Source organism: Gigantopelta aegis, chromosome 14 (genome assembly GCF_016097555.1).
Source record: "Gigantopelta aegis isolate Gae_Host chromosome 14, Gae_host_genome, whole genome shotgun sequence".
Classification (NCBI taxonomy): domain Eukaryota; kingdom Metazoa; phylum Mollusca; class Gastropoda; order Neomphalida; family Peltospiridae; genus Gigantopelta; species Gigantopelta aegis.
In genome coordinates this window covers 20,974,584-20,991,212 of record NC_054712.1, presented here as the reverse complement: position 1 = coordinate 20,991,212, position 16,629 = coordinate 20,974,584, and the positions used below count along the sequence as shown (strand labels likewise).

The following is a 16,629-nucleotide window of genomic DNA, read 5'->3' as shown; positions in this document are numbered from 1 at the left end:
AAATTTATCTTTATTATATAAAATGAAGAATTCAAAATGTTACAATTAGTCCATATGCAAACATAAGTTTGGCTTTTTAATTTAAAACACAGCCTTAAAAATGTTAAGATTAATTCAAATAATGAAAACAAACTCAGTGTTTCTATTTCTTAAGGTTTTATTGTGGGGGTTTTATTAAACATTAAGACCGACTCATTACATTAGTTAACATCCTAACCATTATAATACACAACAATTAAACTGGATAATCTACACATAAGAAGTGTAATATGTTTAAAGGGGTACTATCATACAATTACTGTATATAAAATTAATTAAATAATTGTACACACATTTCACCAATAATACTTGTAATTAATTAATACAACTTTACGACCAATTACTTGTATGTTGTGTGTGTTATTTGAGTTTAACTTAGTAGTGTATAATGAAATCTACACAATTCAATTTTTAGCAAGGATCACCTCAACTAGTATCTTTTAACTACATGTACATATATATGAAATTAATTAAATAAATTTACATACATTTCTCCAATAAAACTTTAACAAGACAACTTTAAAATCTGAACCAATTACTGTGCATGTGTGTGTTATTTGAGTTAGTAGTGTATTATGAAATTTACTAAACACAGTGTAATTTAATATCAATATGCATGTTATGTTAATGCTCAAGAGGACAGAATTTCTGAATCTTCAAATTAATAAGTGTTAATAGAAAACTATCGACAGAATACTTACTTCTTGTTGCTTTTCCTGGTATTTAGCCTTCAGCCTACCAATGTCACTGTTAAGTTTCTGAATGTTTTCATCACGTACAATGACCTGTGAATTGAAAAAAATAATTTCAGATTTCCATTCTAAAAGTATTAAAAAATGGACTTGGTTTATCTCGTGAATGCGATGAGTAATCTCTTTACAAATCACATAATCTTCCAGTCTTACCTTTCATTATTGTTTTATCAGTAAAAAAAATTTAAACCTTGATGTCTTATTGCTTTTTTAGACACTAGACAGCACAAGATTTATTTTTCGTCAAATTATACTAGAATACATTTGATTCTCTTAACTATGGGGATCCATTAGAATCTGATATTTTCATATTCGCGTAATTAACATATAGTGACTAATCAATTCAGAATTTGATGCTAAGACTTAATATAATTATTACATTTTCTAATAGATGTTGCCTGAATATTGGATGTCAAGTCTTTTTTCGAACACTGATGTTATGGGAATCTAATTGAATGTGTGTGAATTTCATTTACAACAATATTAATAATAATCCAAATTTATTTAACACTTTCTTTGTTACTGAATGTCAAGAAAGTTTGTTTTTGTTTAACGACACCACTAGAGTACATTGATTTATTACTCATCGGCTATTGGGTGTTAAACATTTGGTAATTTTGACATATAATCTTAGAGGAAACCTGCTACATTTTTCCATTAGTAGCAAGAGATCTTTTATAAGCACCACTGCACAGATAGGATATCACATACCACAGCCTTTGATACACCAGTCATGGTACACTGGCTGGAAAGAAAACTAGCCCAATGGGCCCACTGATGGAGTTTGATCCCAGATCGACCACACATCAAGTGAGTGCTTTACCATTGGGCTAAGTCCTTCCCCTCACCTTGTACAGAGTGAAATTGAATGTCAAGAGAAGATGCCAACCTTATTAATGGTTTCCTTCTGCTGCCTCTGTAGTTGTTCGACATCTCCCCTAAGTTGGTGAATCATATCACCTTTGGCACCAATCTGACAAATCAAATCAACAAACCTGTTAGTATATCAAAAGTTGCATTTTTTTTTACAAGACAGAATTAAAGGGATGTTATTAGCGACATGACTACAACATAAATATATAATTCCCCATCTCACAAGACAAAACATATGACCAGACCACAATATAACTCTAAAATATATATAATATAACCACAGGTAACGCCTTTTTTTCATACTATGAAATTTACTGCAAGTTATTGAACACAAAAATAGTATTTTTTTGTTATTTCCAAAAACCTTTTACATTTCTTCTTACGACAAACCAAACTGAAATTATTTACAAAAAATTTTTTTTTTTATAGAATGATGGGACAGACTAAAGATGGCAGTCACGAAAAGTTGGAACTGTCCTTGGATTGCTTGGAAAGCTTTATACTGATCAAAAATTACATTTTAAAGTTGAAGTTTCTTTTGTTTAATGACACCACTAGAGTACATTGATTTATTTATCACCGGCTATTGGATGTTAAACCTTAGGTAATTTTTGACTAGTAGTCTTAGAGGAAATGTGCTACATTTTCCCAACAACAGCAAGGTATCTTTTATTTGCACTTTCCCCACAGACAGGACAGCACATACCAAGACCTTTGATATACCAGTTGTGTTGCACTGATTGGGATTAAAAACAAAAATCACAGAATGGGTCTAAGTTTCATCGCTCCTCAGGTAACCACTCCACGATAATGTAAAATTCCACTCCATCTTGGATTAAAAACAATCCCTATGAGTAGGTAATTTATAGTGAATCTGACCACTCACATCATGGTGTAGTTTGTCCACCTGTGAGTTGACGGACGTCAGCTGTATGTTCTGTTCTCGCAATCGGTCTTCCAACTTGGCTATTTCATCTTGAAGCTGACCGACACGTTTCTTCTGCTCTTCCAGGCTGCTCTCGAGATTCTGCATGGCTGCCTTTTTCATTTCGATCTACAAATTATTTTTAAAAATATACAAAAATTAAATACTGCTGGCAACATTTCTTGTTATTCACAGATATAAGGTTCTTGTCGCACAGTAGCACTGCTAATTTATATTTACTATGATTTTCGATACATCATGGGTGGAAATGTCAATCTATAAATTATTTTTTAAATATATAAAAATACATGTAAAACACTGCTGTCAGCATTTCTCGCAAATTGCACATGTCCCACAATAATTTAATTTTACCAAGGTTTCTGATGCATTATGGATGGTAATGATATACTTTTTATAAACTGAGACATTGTAGATTGAAGATGTTGATTCCTTTTCACTTCTCAAAGTTGATCATTATCAATTGCATTAGTTTTTTCTCAAAGCCAGTAATGGCAGCTCGATAAGTAGTCTAAAACTTATTACAGATACCGATTTGCACAAGTCAACAAAAATTTTAAAATCCTAGTTTTACTATACAAACCGATGCAATAGTCATCAATAGAACATAATCCATGAATCTCCCAAATATACTGAGCAACAAGAAAAAAAAAATATTAATTTAGGTTTTAAATTTTTTATTTAAGATTATTCAGTTTGAATCACATGCACTTTTTTTATTTATTAAAATTATCAATCTCCTGTGTCCATTTTAGGTCCATCTTGACAGTCTATTTTCCAAATCATGAAAAAAAAAGAGAGAGAAAAAGTAAAACATTTGCATTACTTTTGTTATTCAGTATATGTAACTAATCCGACTGTACACTTACCTCATTCTGTGACGCTCGGAAATTCATCTTGCCCTGTTCTATCTCTCGCTCAAGTTGGGAGACCTGAAAACAACCAGACAGAATGGTGCACATATTTTGCATACTTGACAAACACAATCAAGCGCAAACTTTAGAAATAGTGTCTCACAGCCAATGAAAGCAAGAATTTAAAGTTCCAATAGGATGCAAATACAAAAAAGAAGACTCATGTTATAAAACTATTGCTTTTTCAGAGATGAATATCCAAATTGATCTCCTTGAAAATTAATTTTTTTTGTGAGACATCAAACAATTCTGGATGTTCACAGATTTAAAACTTTAATAACTTTGATTTTATTGTCAAGTTATGTCTGTGCATCATTTGTAGCAGTAATATTTTCTACAATCCTGTCATTATTTGAACAGGGTTTGAACTACAGAAGCTGTTTATCCCCAGAAAAACATTAGTTTTACTAAGAACTATCAATCCAATAACAACAGCTCACACCAGAGAACTGCTACATGAGATTTCTCCACATTACTAACTAAAATCTTTACAAGAATTGTTTGCAATTTGCAATTTTTTTATGAATTTATCGACATATAACAATCACAAATTGCATTATCTTAAAATTACAAACAACACAACTTGTTTACTTAAAAATACACATAAATTGGTTTTTAACGTCCTTTTCATAGCCTGTTTTATGTAATAACATCCCATTTGATTGGATAACATTCCGGTGGGTGGGTTTTTTTTTTTTTAGCAAATTCATCCAATCAGAATGGAGTAAATCGTAACACAGCAGAAAGTTTATAATTATATATCATAGGAAGAAAGGCCCATGTGACCCAATTAATCCCACATAGTAAACAAGCTAACAATGGTTGGGTATTGTGCTCTATTTAAGATCCCCCTCCCCCACATCTATTTAAAGATTCATCCATGTACACCTGATTTCAGACTGTCCAGGGCAGAACAAAAGCTAACTGTGAACTCTACCTTTTCTTCGTATCTGCTGTTGATTTCCTGAAGACTGATCTGATCCATCTTGAGTCGCTTGATGGCTTCTTCTCGACGCTTCACCTAGCAACAAGAGAACTAATACTGTCAGTGGCATTATCATGATGATATTATATATGTTTGAAGTGTTCGAAATAAGCTTTTCTCCATGTGTCCTGATATGTGAAAATCTGCTTGAACAAGAAAAATGTATCTTGGTGCACAAGTTGTCCAGTGCACAAGTAAAAATGTTTTCCATGCAGTTTCATTTTCAAAAATCAAAAATGTTCTTGTACTTGAATAAAATAAATCAGTTATTTGGACAAGTGAAAATATTAACGAGTTAGTAGATATCTAGACTAGAGGACTTCTGAAAAAACTGAATGCTGGTCAACTCGCCCCAAAACCAACTAGTCCCCTACCAACTCGCCTCAGCAGTTGGTCAACTCGCCCCACACTGTTTAGTCAACTCATATCAATTAGGAAAGAATTCGACCAGTACCCCTCTATATCAAAGTCTCTAAGACTAAAACCTAAGCCTAACCTTAAAACTAACCCTAACCACTGAAAGGGGGTACTGGTCAACTCATGCCATCAATTAATCAGGGGTGGAAATTGGTGAACTGTAAAAAAGAGGACATCTAGAGGGGTGCTGGAAATTCTTAAAATCTTAGGTTAAAATCTGTGCCATCTGACACATTTTGGAGAAAAGGACGATTAACATGCGAGGAAACGCAATGTTCCATGAGAGGAAAACAGCTGATCCGAGGAGAATTCCCACCCCTGATTAATATACCAATATTTTAAGCAATAATGTGTATTAAATATTGTTGAATATGCACACCAGTTGGGAGACCAAAATCTTGCCACATCATTCCTTTACAGAAATAAGGGACAAACTCTCAAACGTTGTTAAAATAGGCTTGACAGTTCATTGTAATAGATTATTATTTATCCGATATTGGGATCTCCCCAATATAAAACCACTTAATAAGTGGTCGTAATAGCGGAGTTTCACTGTAATGTTAATAAATAAAATGACACCAAAGTATTTATTGACACCAAAGTTATAGACGTCCATTTTTAATTTCGTCACAATTATTTACGGACAGTAAAGTTTGTAGCGAGTTGTCCAAACACTGGGGTGAGTTGGTTTTGGGGCGAGTTGCTTATTTCTATCAATGACCTGGTAAACAAAATTTTCAAATATTAATGGCAATGATAGTCATACCAATAATTCTCCATAACCCAAATCAAGATAATACCAGTATATAGAACTACAGATAAATGTTTGATAAGACCATGACGTGGACTAACCTCTGTACTAAGTACATCCTGTTCACTCTGCGAGTTGATGGCGAAAGCCTGGATTCTCGCTTCCAGTCGCCCGTTCTCTTCTATCGCATCATTGTACTGTTCCTTCGCCTGCACCAAGTCCTGACTCAGCTGGTGTAAAGTAATCTCTTTTCGTTGTAACTATAGCAACAGTGATTATGTGTAAATTGACAGTGTATATAAATATTCGTCAACTGATTAATTTCATCCTGTCCTGGACAGAGTAGCCAGCCCAGGCCGGCACCTGTGCCCAGGACAGGCGTGCGCTACAACAGCTTGTTCTGAATGTGCACGTTAAACACTCTGACCTGACATGACCTGGCCTGATTAATTTCATAAACAGTTTAGACTCAAACTGACACACAAATATGATTACCATACACATTGAAAGATGACAGCCATGGTGGATGGAATAACATATTAATTTGCTTTTTAAAGGGTGTGCGTGTGCGTGCGTGTGCGCGTGCGGGGTGTGTGTGTGTGCGTGCATAATCTTCAGAGTTGAGGGTGGGCAGTGGCCCCTGACCCTCTATGCTTTTAATAACTATGACTGAATTATTGTATCAACTAAGTAAACTGAATACAAACGAAGATAATTAAGTATTCAATATTATGACTATCAGTTAATTATAAAGTACCAGAAAATAAAGAAATATTTGACTAATGACACTTTTGATGCACCAATAATTGTGCATTAGTTTGAATGGGGGAAAAAACCCAAGAGTCCACTGAAGTTAAATGATTATATGATCCATTAAACCATAAACACTACCACCGAGCTTGATCCCGTCTCCAAACAAGAACACATTTGAAAAGTTAAAAGTTTGGTTTGTTTATCAACACCACTAGAGCACATTGATTTATTAATCGTCTGCTATTGGATGTCACACATTTGTTTATCGACACCACTAGAGCACATTGATTTATTAATCGTCTGCTATTGGATGTCACACATTTGGTAACTTTGACATATGGTCTTAAGGATGAAACCCACTACATTTTTTCCTTTAGTAGCAAGGGATCTTTTACATGCACCATCCCAGAGACAGGACAACACATACCACAGCCTTTGATATACCAGTCTTGGTGCACTGGCTGGAATGAGAATTAGCCCAATGGGCCCACCGACAGGCATTGATCCTAGACCAACTGTGGATCAGCCGAGCGCTTTATCACTGGGCTATGTCCCATCCTGAATGGACAGGTGGAAAATTCATCTTCTATTGAAGATAACTGATTCATCTATGATCAATTAAACATCAAACAAACACTCTACCACTGAGCTCAATCCCGTCCCCAGATAGGAAAACATTTGAGTAGAGTTATCCTTGGGAAGGAAGGAAAGAAATGTTTTATTTAATGACGCACTCAACACATTTTAATTTATGGTTATATGGCGTCAGACATATGGTTAAGGACCACACAGATATTGTAAGAGAGGAAACCCGCTGTCGCCACTTCATGGGCTACTCTTTTCGATTAGCAGCAAGGGATCTTTTATATGCACCATCAGTTATCCTTGGGTTAGTGAGTCCTAACTTACAGCATCCTCCATTCTGCGTTTCTCTTCCTTGAAGTTCATCAGCTCGATGTCCATCTTCTGTATGGTCGTTTCGTGTACGGTGACCTCGTCCTGTAACATCCGAACCTGGCCCTGAACTCGACTCACCTGCTCATCACGAGACACCATCTGCAAACACAGAGATAAAGGTGGGGTTTTTTTTCTTGTTTTTAACAACATGGCTAAATCACACTGATTTATTTATTATAGACTTTTGGTTGTCAAACATTTGGTAATTCTAACTAATATAATACTCTGAGAGAGGAAACCTGTTATATTTTTCCTTTAGTAGCAAGGGATCTTTTATATGCATCATCCCACAAACAAGACAGCATATACCACAACCTTTGTTATACCAGTTGTGGTGCACTGGCGGGAACGACAATAGGCCAATGGGTCCACCGACAGGGATCGAACAAACACAGAGGGATACATGGAGAATCAATCTTGAGTTTAATGCTAAACAGGTGGAAATTTGCCTGTTTTTAATGCTCAAAGTGTGTGATTATTTATTTTTGCTTACCTTATTACATTTAATTTAATGATTTTCCTTGCCTACCAAGCTATATTGAAATTTTATTAAATGTTTCATATCTACCATACCTAATTTATGTTTCTTGCCTACCTAAATATATTTGTTATTTATAGCTGAAAAAATTTAAATGTTGAAAAACTAAAAATGTTTATAATGTCTGTAGGATTACAATAAATGAAGAGCACCTGCAAATATTGAAAACATTTGAGACAAAATCATCTATGATTTTTTTTCAATTAGCTAAAATAAGTTAACAATGTTTTTACATCAATGACAAATACCAACTGTTCTCTTTAAAGTTAAAGTTTGTTTTGTTTAACGAAACGACTAGAGCAAATGATTTATTAATCATCAGCTATTGGATGTCAAACATTTGGTAGCTTTTGACATATAGTCTTGGAGGAAATCCACAACATTTTTCCATTAGTAACAAAGGATATTTTATATGCACCATCCCACAGAAAGGATAGCACATACTACAGCTTTTGATATACCAGTCGTTGTGCACTGGCTGGAACGAGAAATACCCCAAGAGCCCTCTGACGGGCATCGATCCTAGACCGACCATGCATCAAGCGAATTCTCTATCAACAGTCAATTAAAATATAGTAAAATTGTTGAATCATATGCAATATGTCATCTGTAAAATTCGATGACAGGGATTAAAAACATTATGATTTTTATTAACAAAATACCAAAAAGCACAAACATTTTATCTTTAGGTTTTGTCAATATAAAACTGTTAATTTAATACTGACCTGTCCATCGAACTGTGCGAGCTGTTCATGCAGGACGTTTATTTCTGCCTTCATTCGAGAGATCTCCTCCTCGCGGTCGGCTATCTCCGACTTGTACATCGTTTCCTGCTGACCAGACACCAGATCCCTCTCTTGAATATCCGTCTGCAGTCGATCAACCTGACACACAAAGTTTTAAACTCTTAGTTATTTATTACAAACCACATGTACATTGGGCATCAGTGATCCATCCTTGTAAAACACCCTCTTCTCTCTCACTAACCACTAACAACTAACCCACTGTCCTAGACAGACAGCACAGATAACTGAGGTGCGTGCTCAGCACAGCGTGCTTGAACCTTAATTGGATATAAGCACAAAAATAAATAAGTTGAAATGAACGAATGAGAAGGTGATTAATTGTAAATAGGTAGACAAATAATGTAAATAAATGGTGCAGGCAAGATGTCTGATGAACCTGAACGAAAAGACAAGTGCAAATATAGAGAAAGTAAAACCTCTGTGAGTTACCTCTCTGGCCTGTGCTGTGTAGCGACTCTGTAGTTGTTGTAGTTCCCGTTCCAACTCATCCACCTTCAGCTGAACCTCCTGGGTCTAAAACAAAACATTGCTCACATTTAAAGGACATTACAGAGAAAGTTAACACTTCCCCAAGGAAGGCAGCTACTTTTGAAAAGTCGCAAAAAGAGACCCTATTTGTGAAATCCAAAAGTAGATTCCTTATGGTGTACCGTTTTCCAACAGCAATGCATACAACTTTAGATAAATGAAGATAAAAGCTTGTGATTTATATTATCACTCCTAAAATTGTGACTTCAAGGCATGTCTGGAATTCTGTCAAAAACAAGCATTTTGAGAGTACTGCTAAAGCAATACATGTCCCCTACCGGGCCCAAAACTAAATTCAAGGGCCATAACTCTGAAAAATGGATAAATCACCATGAAACTTCAACTTGATCAGTAAAGCTATATACAAATGATAAAGTTATATACCAAATTTCATCTTGATATCTCCAGGCATTGCAAAATCCGGAAAACAAATTTTCACATCTCTTAAGTTCGTCCATAACTTCATTAAATATGGGTAACAGTAGGTGATAAACCTATACACAAAATTTCAGCTCAGTATCTCAAAGCCTTCTACCAAAAAACCCCCATCTGGAAAACATGTGGGACAGACGGACAGACAGATGGGCAGAAATGAAAGGTATAGTCCCCTTCGTTTGGACCGGTAGAGGACTAATACGATTTTAAGGAAAAGCTGTCTGTGCAATGATTACCAGAAAGCATATTGTGCATTTTCAGCTGTATTTGCTGCTCAGGTGCATGAGCAGGAGGAGGGTTTTAGGGTCGAAACTGCTCCCTGCGCAAGCAAATTTTCTTATTTTTTTCTAATATAGGGGAGCATGATTCAGCCACCCTTTATAAATTTTGCTCTCTAGTCTAGACGCCCACCTGCTAAAATTTGGGCTTACACAACTGCAGCTTGATTAAATAATGCTACCTACCTTCCCATTGGCCACCTTGAGTTCGTCTTTGAGCTGTTTGATAATGTCAGCCCGGTGTTGGGAGGTCGAGAACGCATCACGCATCTTCTCCTCAATCTCCACGTTATCTTTACGCAACTTCACAATGGCATCGTGTCTCTCAGTTACCTGTATGCAGAACAATAGATCATCAAACTTCAACACTAATGATGTCTTTATGGCAAATCAATTTCCGTGTGGGTAAAACAGTGAAAAATTGCTCGCCTCATCACTAGCCGATATCGCCAATATATTTACTCAAATATTTACTGAAATATCATTCATTTCATTTTAATTTATTTTCGTGCTTATATTGAATTAAGGTTCAAGCACACTGTCCTGGGCACACACCTCAGCTATCTGGGCTGTTTGTCCAGGACAGTGGGTTAGTTGTTAGTTGTAAACTTACATTGTAAACTTAATACTTCATAAAGGAAAGATAATAAATAATTTGGTTAGTGCATTTTTGTTCCCTGGATAAATACTGCTGGATAATTAATTCTCTTACCTCACTAGTTAGAGTGTCTCTTGTATCCTTCGAGGACATCTGTAATCGCTGGAGGCTTGTAGTCAGTTTCTGAACCTAAAATGTATCATATAATTCTAACAGATTTATGCGTTATCAAACACATTAAAACACACATGAATGTGCCGTTAATAACTGAATTTGAAACAAGACAGAACAGTATTCTGAAAACAAATTACTGTAAAAATAATATAAAACGTGGGTTCATCTGACATTAAAACCTTTTTAGGTGAATACATGTATATGCCAGTAAGACTATAATATATGTTGGTAAACAATTTGATGCCAATCCTGGGTTTTCTAATATATCAACTAAGAAAACCCCCCACAGAACAAAAAATAAACATAAATGTGGCCACTGCGTGTAACTTAAGTATTGTTTAACTAATACACAAAAACATATGGTCAATGGAAGTTTAAAAATTGTTTTTGATAAAAAAAACTAATTTAATAAATATACACAAAGAAACAAGTTAAGCACCCCCTGTATTTTTTAGAATGACTTGTCTTATGAGGTTTGGCACTGAAAGCCTGATAACATAACCTGGGAAAAAACAAATGTGTTTTGCAAGAATACATCTCTGACAGTAAGAAAACATAACAAGTGTATCCAGTTTTGAAATTTTAATCATGATTCTGAGAAGAATTCCAATATGCTGTATTTGAGCCAAAAACTGAGGCACAATAAGTATGGAGGTGCAGAGTCAGAAACACATGTCAACATCATGATTGATGATGAAAAATGTCATTTGAAGTTCACAGAGGACATTCATGACACAAATCATCAATAGCGGGTAAACCCGCCACGTGCCAGGATGACACCTTCATCTCATCCCTCCAGTAAGTCGTCTGATCTGCTGCATGGGCAACTGCTGCCATTCTCGATGAAGAGCTGCCTCTAATTGTGCCAGAGTCTGTACTGGTGGGGTCAGTGCCTGTACTCGACACCCCAAGATGTCCCAAACATGCTCTAGCGGGTTTAGGTTAGGACTCATGGCCAGCCAGGGCAGGGTCGTCACAGCTTTAGTTTGGAGTAAAGCTGTTACTGCTCGGGAACGATGTGGCCTAGCATTGTCATCCATGTATAGAGGTCTGGTGGCGAGTGGATGGTTGACAAAATGCGGCACAACAACTGGTTGCAGGACGTTACGAATGTACCGATCATCATTGAGGTTGCCTTGGATGGTGACAAGATCCAGCTTACAAACATGTGACAGGCAACCCCAAACCATTACTGAACCTCCACCATACAGGGTGGTAGGTTGTATGTTCCTGGGTGTGTAGGCAGCATTTTTATGCCTCCAAACTCTCAATCGGACATCTGTGACATGGAGCAGGAACCGGCTTTAGTCGGACCAATGGACTTTTCGCCAGGACCTCAGATTCCAACTTCTCCGGGCCAAACACCATGCTAAACGGGGTCTCGCATTATGATAAGCAAGAAAGGGACGCCTGATGACCCTTCTGGCCTTCAATTCCGCAAATTTCAGACAATTCCTCACTGTTCTGGATGACATCTGTCTATTGGGTAACCATTGGCTCTTCAGAACAGGAGACGTAGCAAAGGGTTGACGAGGTACGAGCCGAAGCAGGGCCCTGTCCTCGCGCTGTGACGTCATGCGTGGTCTCCCTGACCGTGGGAGATCCTTTACAGCATTGGTATGCCCGTGTTTTCGTATCAGTCTGCTGATTACGGTGTAATGATACCCAAGTTGACGTCCTATACTTTTGAAGGTCATGCCAGTTGCATGCATACCAATAATACGCCATCTTTGGGCCTCTGATAACCGACAACGTACCATATTCAATGATTAAACTTCAACAATGCAAGACAGTAACGTTAAATGTCAACAACTGCAGTGTATTGATACTGTATTTTGAGCAAAGCATGGGTGGCATGATGCATGTGCATGTCGTTCTGTTGTGGGATGTCACAGTTGTCACTGTACTCTATTATTTCAACGGAACACCATTCTTGACATATTCGTCACGTAATTTGCAGTTTTTATGAATGGGGCTATTTCAGTACTAATTATATCTAGGGGTGCTTAACTTTTTTCTTTGTGTATAAATAAATAAACAGAATGAAAGAAAGAAAAGAAAGTAATAACAAACAATGAATTGCAACTTACATGTAACTAAATAACCATATTGAACTTAATGGCCTATAAATATACAAATGTCATGTATATTTCAGTTTGTCAATCAATGTGGTGCTATGACTGACCAGCTACTTTATTAAATGATTTGGATTGCTTTTGAGAAACCACCCATTTTTCTAACACATTTTGTTAGATCTGTGTTTCAATTAACCTAACAGAGCCAGGCAAAAACACTTCTTTGAACCGACGGTGATCCAGGCTGTTTGTAAAGAAACACTGTATTAGGCCAAACAAATAAATTTATGGTCTCTGGTCAGCGTGTGCATCGATTATGACCCTCGTACGTCAACATGGTTTTATTTTATTTTCTATGGTATGACTTTGATTTTCGCCGGGCTTTTCTTGCTATGACATAAAACTGCATTTGAAGCTAAAATGCCATTGCACATGAACTAGGATGTGCATTGTGATTTCAATTTAAAAATGCCCCTTATTTTGGTATCAAATACACTCACCTTTTCTGTGTAATCGATGGTTAATTTTTTTTTTTTTAAATAATAATAAAAGCCACATCACCGCATCAAAAAAAAAATGAAATTTTGTTTTGTTTAAAGACACCACTAGAGCACAATGATTAATTAATCGTCGGCTATTGGATGTCAAACATTTGGTCATTCAGACTCCATCGCATCAATTCTGGAATTTTGGTCTGACCAGAGAGATTTAAAAAAAATATTTTGGCATTAGGTAACACATGCATGTGATATTCAAGTTTCAAAGTGGCTGATAAGTGCTGTGCTGCTAATGAGTGAAATCGTTAAATCTAAGTAAGTACTCTTTATAAGTAAACAAGTAGCTTGCTCTGAAGGGTGATCACTCTGTTATTAAATCAATTACGGGTGCGGCCTGCAAGTTCCCAGCATTCTTAACACCTGGCTTTATATTTTTGAGAGAAAAAAAAAATTGTTACGAATTTAGCAAATTTAGCTATCAACTGCAAATCAATTTAAATTTATTACACAAAATTTAGCAAAATATGGTTTTGTAAATATAATTTTGAGGCATGTAATCAATAGATGACCATTTGAGACCCCAAAAGTGTGTAATATATATATTTTAGTAAGTGATTGAAAACAATGGATTATCAGTGAACATGTAATGTCATGCAAACAGTAAGTCAGTGAAAACAGATTGCTGTATATGTATGTAAAATGTATCAGCATTCGTGTCTGTGTGGTCAAATAATAACGGTGTTTTTGTCAGTCATAAAACTTGTTAATATATTAAACACAACTGTGCATATTAAACTTTGTAATCATTTCACAAACATTTCACGTGCAAATTAAAAATGAACTTACAAGATCATCTCTAGGCATCTAAAGCAACAAAAGAATTCTATGCTAACATATTTCAATCCACACAAATGTACATATACAGTCAAACTTTGTAATCTTAATGTTGCAGGGACTAACACAAACAGCTTGAGATAATACTTGTTGATGAAAATTATGCCATACAACAATTTTTTGACCTTGAAAAATACTATAATTTCCTGCACATTGATTGCTACACCAGATAGCCCACAACTAGCTATAATTTGGTTTTATGGGAAAAAAATATAGACAGACAGCCCAATCCAGTTGATAATCCACGGACTATATGCATACAAGACAATCAATTATGTGACCACTGGGAACTAAGCTGATTTTGTACAAATACTAGAAGCCCTGCGGTCTGTTTTAAATAAGCATTTCATATTGTCTGCTTATCTTTTAGCTTTGAAAAATAGAAACAGTCACATAGCCAGCATCATAGATAGTCCGCAGGTGGTAGTTTGAGGTGTTTTAAAATATATAGCCCACTGGCTATATACAGGAAATTATGGTACTGGGGCGGGCTACCTAGTTTACAGACATAGGTGTCAAGATAAAACATGAATGTTTGGAAAATGCTTGATAAATATCACTTGCACGTCAATGCCTTGCAATCTTCTCATGTCAAAAAAAGCTAGCAACTTCCATGCCTGCGGTGTTTTACATATTATATTACAGATTTTAAAAAAAAGTTTCTAAATATTAGTAAACTTAAATTATTTGTTTTAACATGGATTCAGAATGATAGACATTCATAGATGCAACTATAAACCACATTTTATTGAACTAGAACTTACAGTTGGTTACAAATGGACCTAAATGCAAAAACTTAATGATGGAGCTTAATTGAAGTGTTGATGTTATAATCATCAGGAAAAGGCTTTGTTAAGGCAAGATCAGATGCAAACTGGTTAATATATTAAAACCAATTACAGACATCTACTGTAAAATTGGATGAGGCTGGGGGGTTTTCTTCCTAAGACATTAAATACATTTTATGTTTGCAGTGTCCTAAAAAAACAAAGGTCTTTATAAATTGAGTGTGCCAAATACCTGTAATTCAGAATCCGAGAATTTGCTGCGAACAGACGACAGTTCTCCTTCCATCTGTGTCACCTGACTGTGATACATGCTAGCCTGTTTGAGAAACAACATTCAGATCAATGTCTTTATTTTATATTTATATCCATTTGTTTATTCTTAATTTAATTAAACATATAAAGTTATGGGCCCCATTTCACAAAACATCTTAAGTTTACGTCTGCTACTAGCAGTTATACCGATCGTGTTTGGCATCAATTTCACAGAGGAAATTACATCGTTATGGAAGCTGGAGTATTTTAAGGGCAAAAGAAAATGAAAATATGTGTTCTTGGAACTATATTTGTTAATAGCAATAAGAATTGTGGTTTAGTCGTAGATTTACGTTTATGTGCAAAATTAAGCTTAAAATGTTTTGTGAAATTGGGCCTAGGAAAGTATTTATATTAACTATGGTAACACTTGCAACACAAGTTTTATAAGCAACGGCCCCTTGTTCTCATAATTAAAAAAAATATATTACATTACAAAAACAAAATGAAACACCAATTCAAAACACCTGATATCATTGTCCATGTTGATTATCCCAGTCTACATGTATGTGAGGTTTTGAGGTGATCTATTTAATATTTTGTGACGTGGAATTTTATAAGCACTGTTTAGACAAAGGTTCACACAAACTCCTATATTTCAAGCATAATTATATAGAAAAAGAGTTCTGCAGAATTACATGTTTCATACATCTAAAATAATATGATTTAGTGAATAAAAAACCTATTTGTGATGTAACATTAAGGACTGATTTCCTTAATTTCTTTTTTTTTAAATATACTGAACTTCACTGAAAATGCATCAGTCAGATTTGTGGTTGTAAAAAGGATACGAAGAGATAAAATAATAAAATTAATGTAACTGATTTTGTGTAATTGGATTTCTTACACACCCGTTGGTGAGAACACCATGCGTTATTTTTGATAACACATAGTTGTTTACACACATACATGTTAACAATTTAAAGACATACGACTGTCTGCCCCTAGGTGATGATCAGGCCACCAATGCCATATGTCCAATAAAAAACAGCATGGTGGAAATTGATTACACTGTGACGTAAGACAGCTACAAGTGCAACGGCTGTAAATAACTTTTAGTCGAAAAAGATGTTAAAATTTGCTTAAAACCTGTTTCTTTGAGGATATGTAAGAAATAGAATAATACATTCATGTCCATTAAGATACCATTTATCTCACAACTCGTTTAAAAACGTATCAAACTCGCTTTTGCTCGTTAGATACATTTTAAAACAACTCGTGAGATAAATGGTATCTAACAGCCACTCATGTATTATTCTATATGTATTCTGAAAGGCAATAAATATCACAAAACTGTATACAAGGGTTACGGTTAATGTGTG

At 35.4% G+C, this 16,629-nt stretch overlaps 1 protein-coding gene across 9 annotated transcripts in view; it reads right to left on the bottom strand.

Annotated features, from left to right (window-relative positions):
* Window positions 1–16,629, bottom strand: part of LOC121388129 (golgin subfamily B member 1-like) — a 216,354-nt gene that overhangs the window by 154,439 nt on the left and 45,286 nt on the right. For 8 of the 9 annotated variants that reach the window (XM_041519353.1, XM_041519357.1, XM_041519356.1 and 5 more), the window contains 13 exons: window positions 15,228–15,311; window positions 14,160–14,177; window positions 10,682–10,756; window positions 10,156–10,302; window positions 9,158–9,241; window positions 8,648–8,806; window positions 7,337–7,483; window positions 5,776–5,934; window positions 4,459–4,542; window positions 3,477–3,539; window positions 2,551–2,718; window positions 1,681–1,764; window positions 741–824 (listed from right to left, as the gene is read on the bottom strand). In XM_041519353.1, coding sequence (XP_041375287.1) covers window positions 741–824; window positions 1,681–1,764; window positions 2,551–2,718; window positions 3,477–3,539; window positions 4,459–4,542; window positions 5,776–5,934; window positions 7,337–7,483; window positions 8,648–8,806; window positions 9,158–9,241; window positions 10,156–10,302; window positions 10,682–10,756; window positions 14,160–14,177; window positions 15,228–15,311 — 1,356 coding nt within the window. The remainder of the gene's footprint in view (window positions 1–740; window positions 825–1,680; window positions 1,765–2,550; window positions 2,719–3,476; window positions 3,540–4,458; window positions 4,543–5,775; window positions 5,935–7,336; window positions 7,484–8,647; window positions 8,807–9,157; window positions 9,242–10,155; window positions 10,303–10,681; window positions 10,757–14,159; window positions 14,178–15,227; window positions 15,312–16,629) is intronic. The other variant, XM_041519354.1, reaches the window with a different exon arrangement.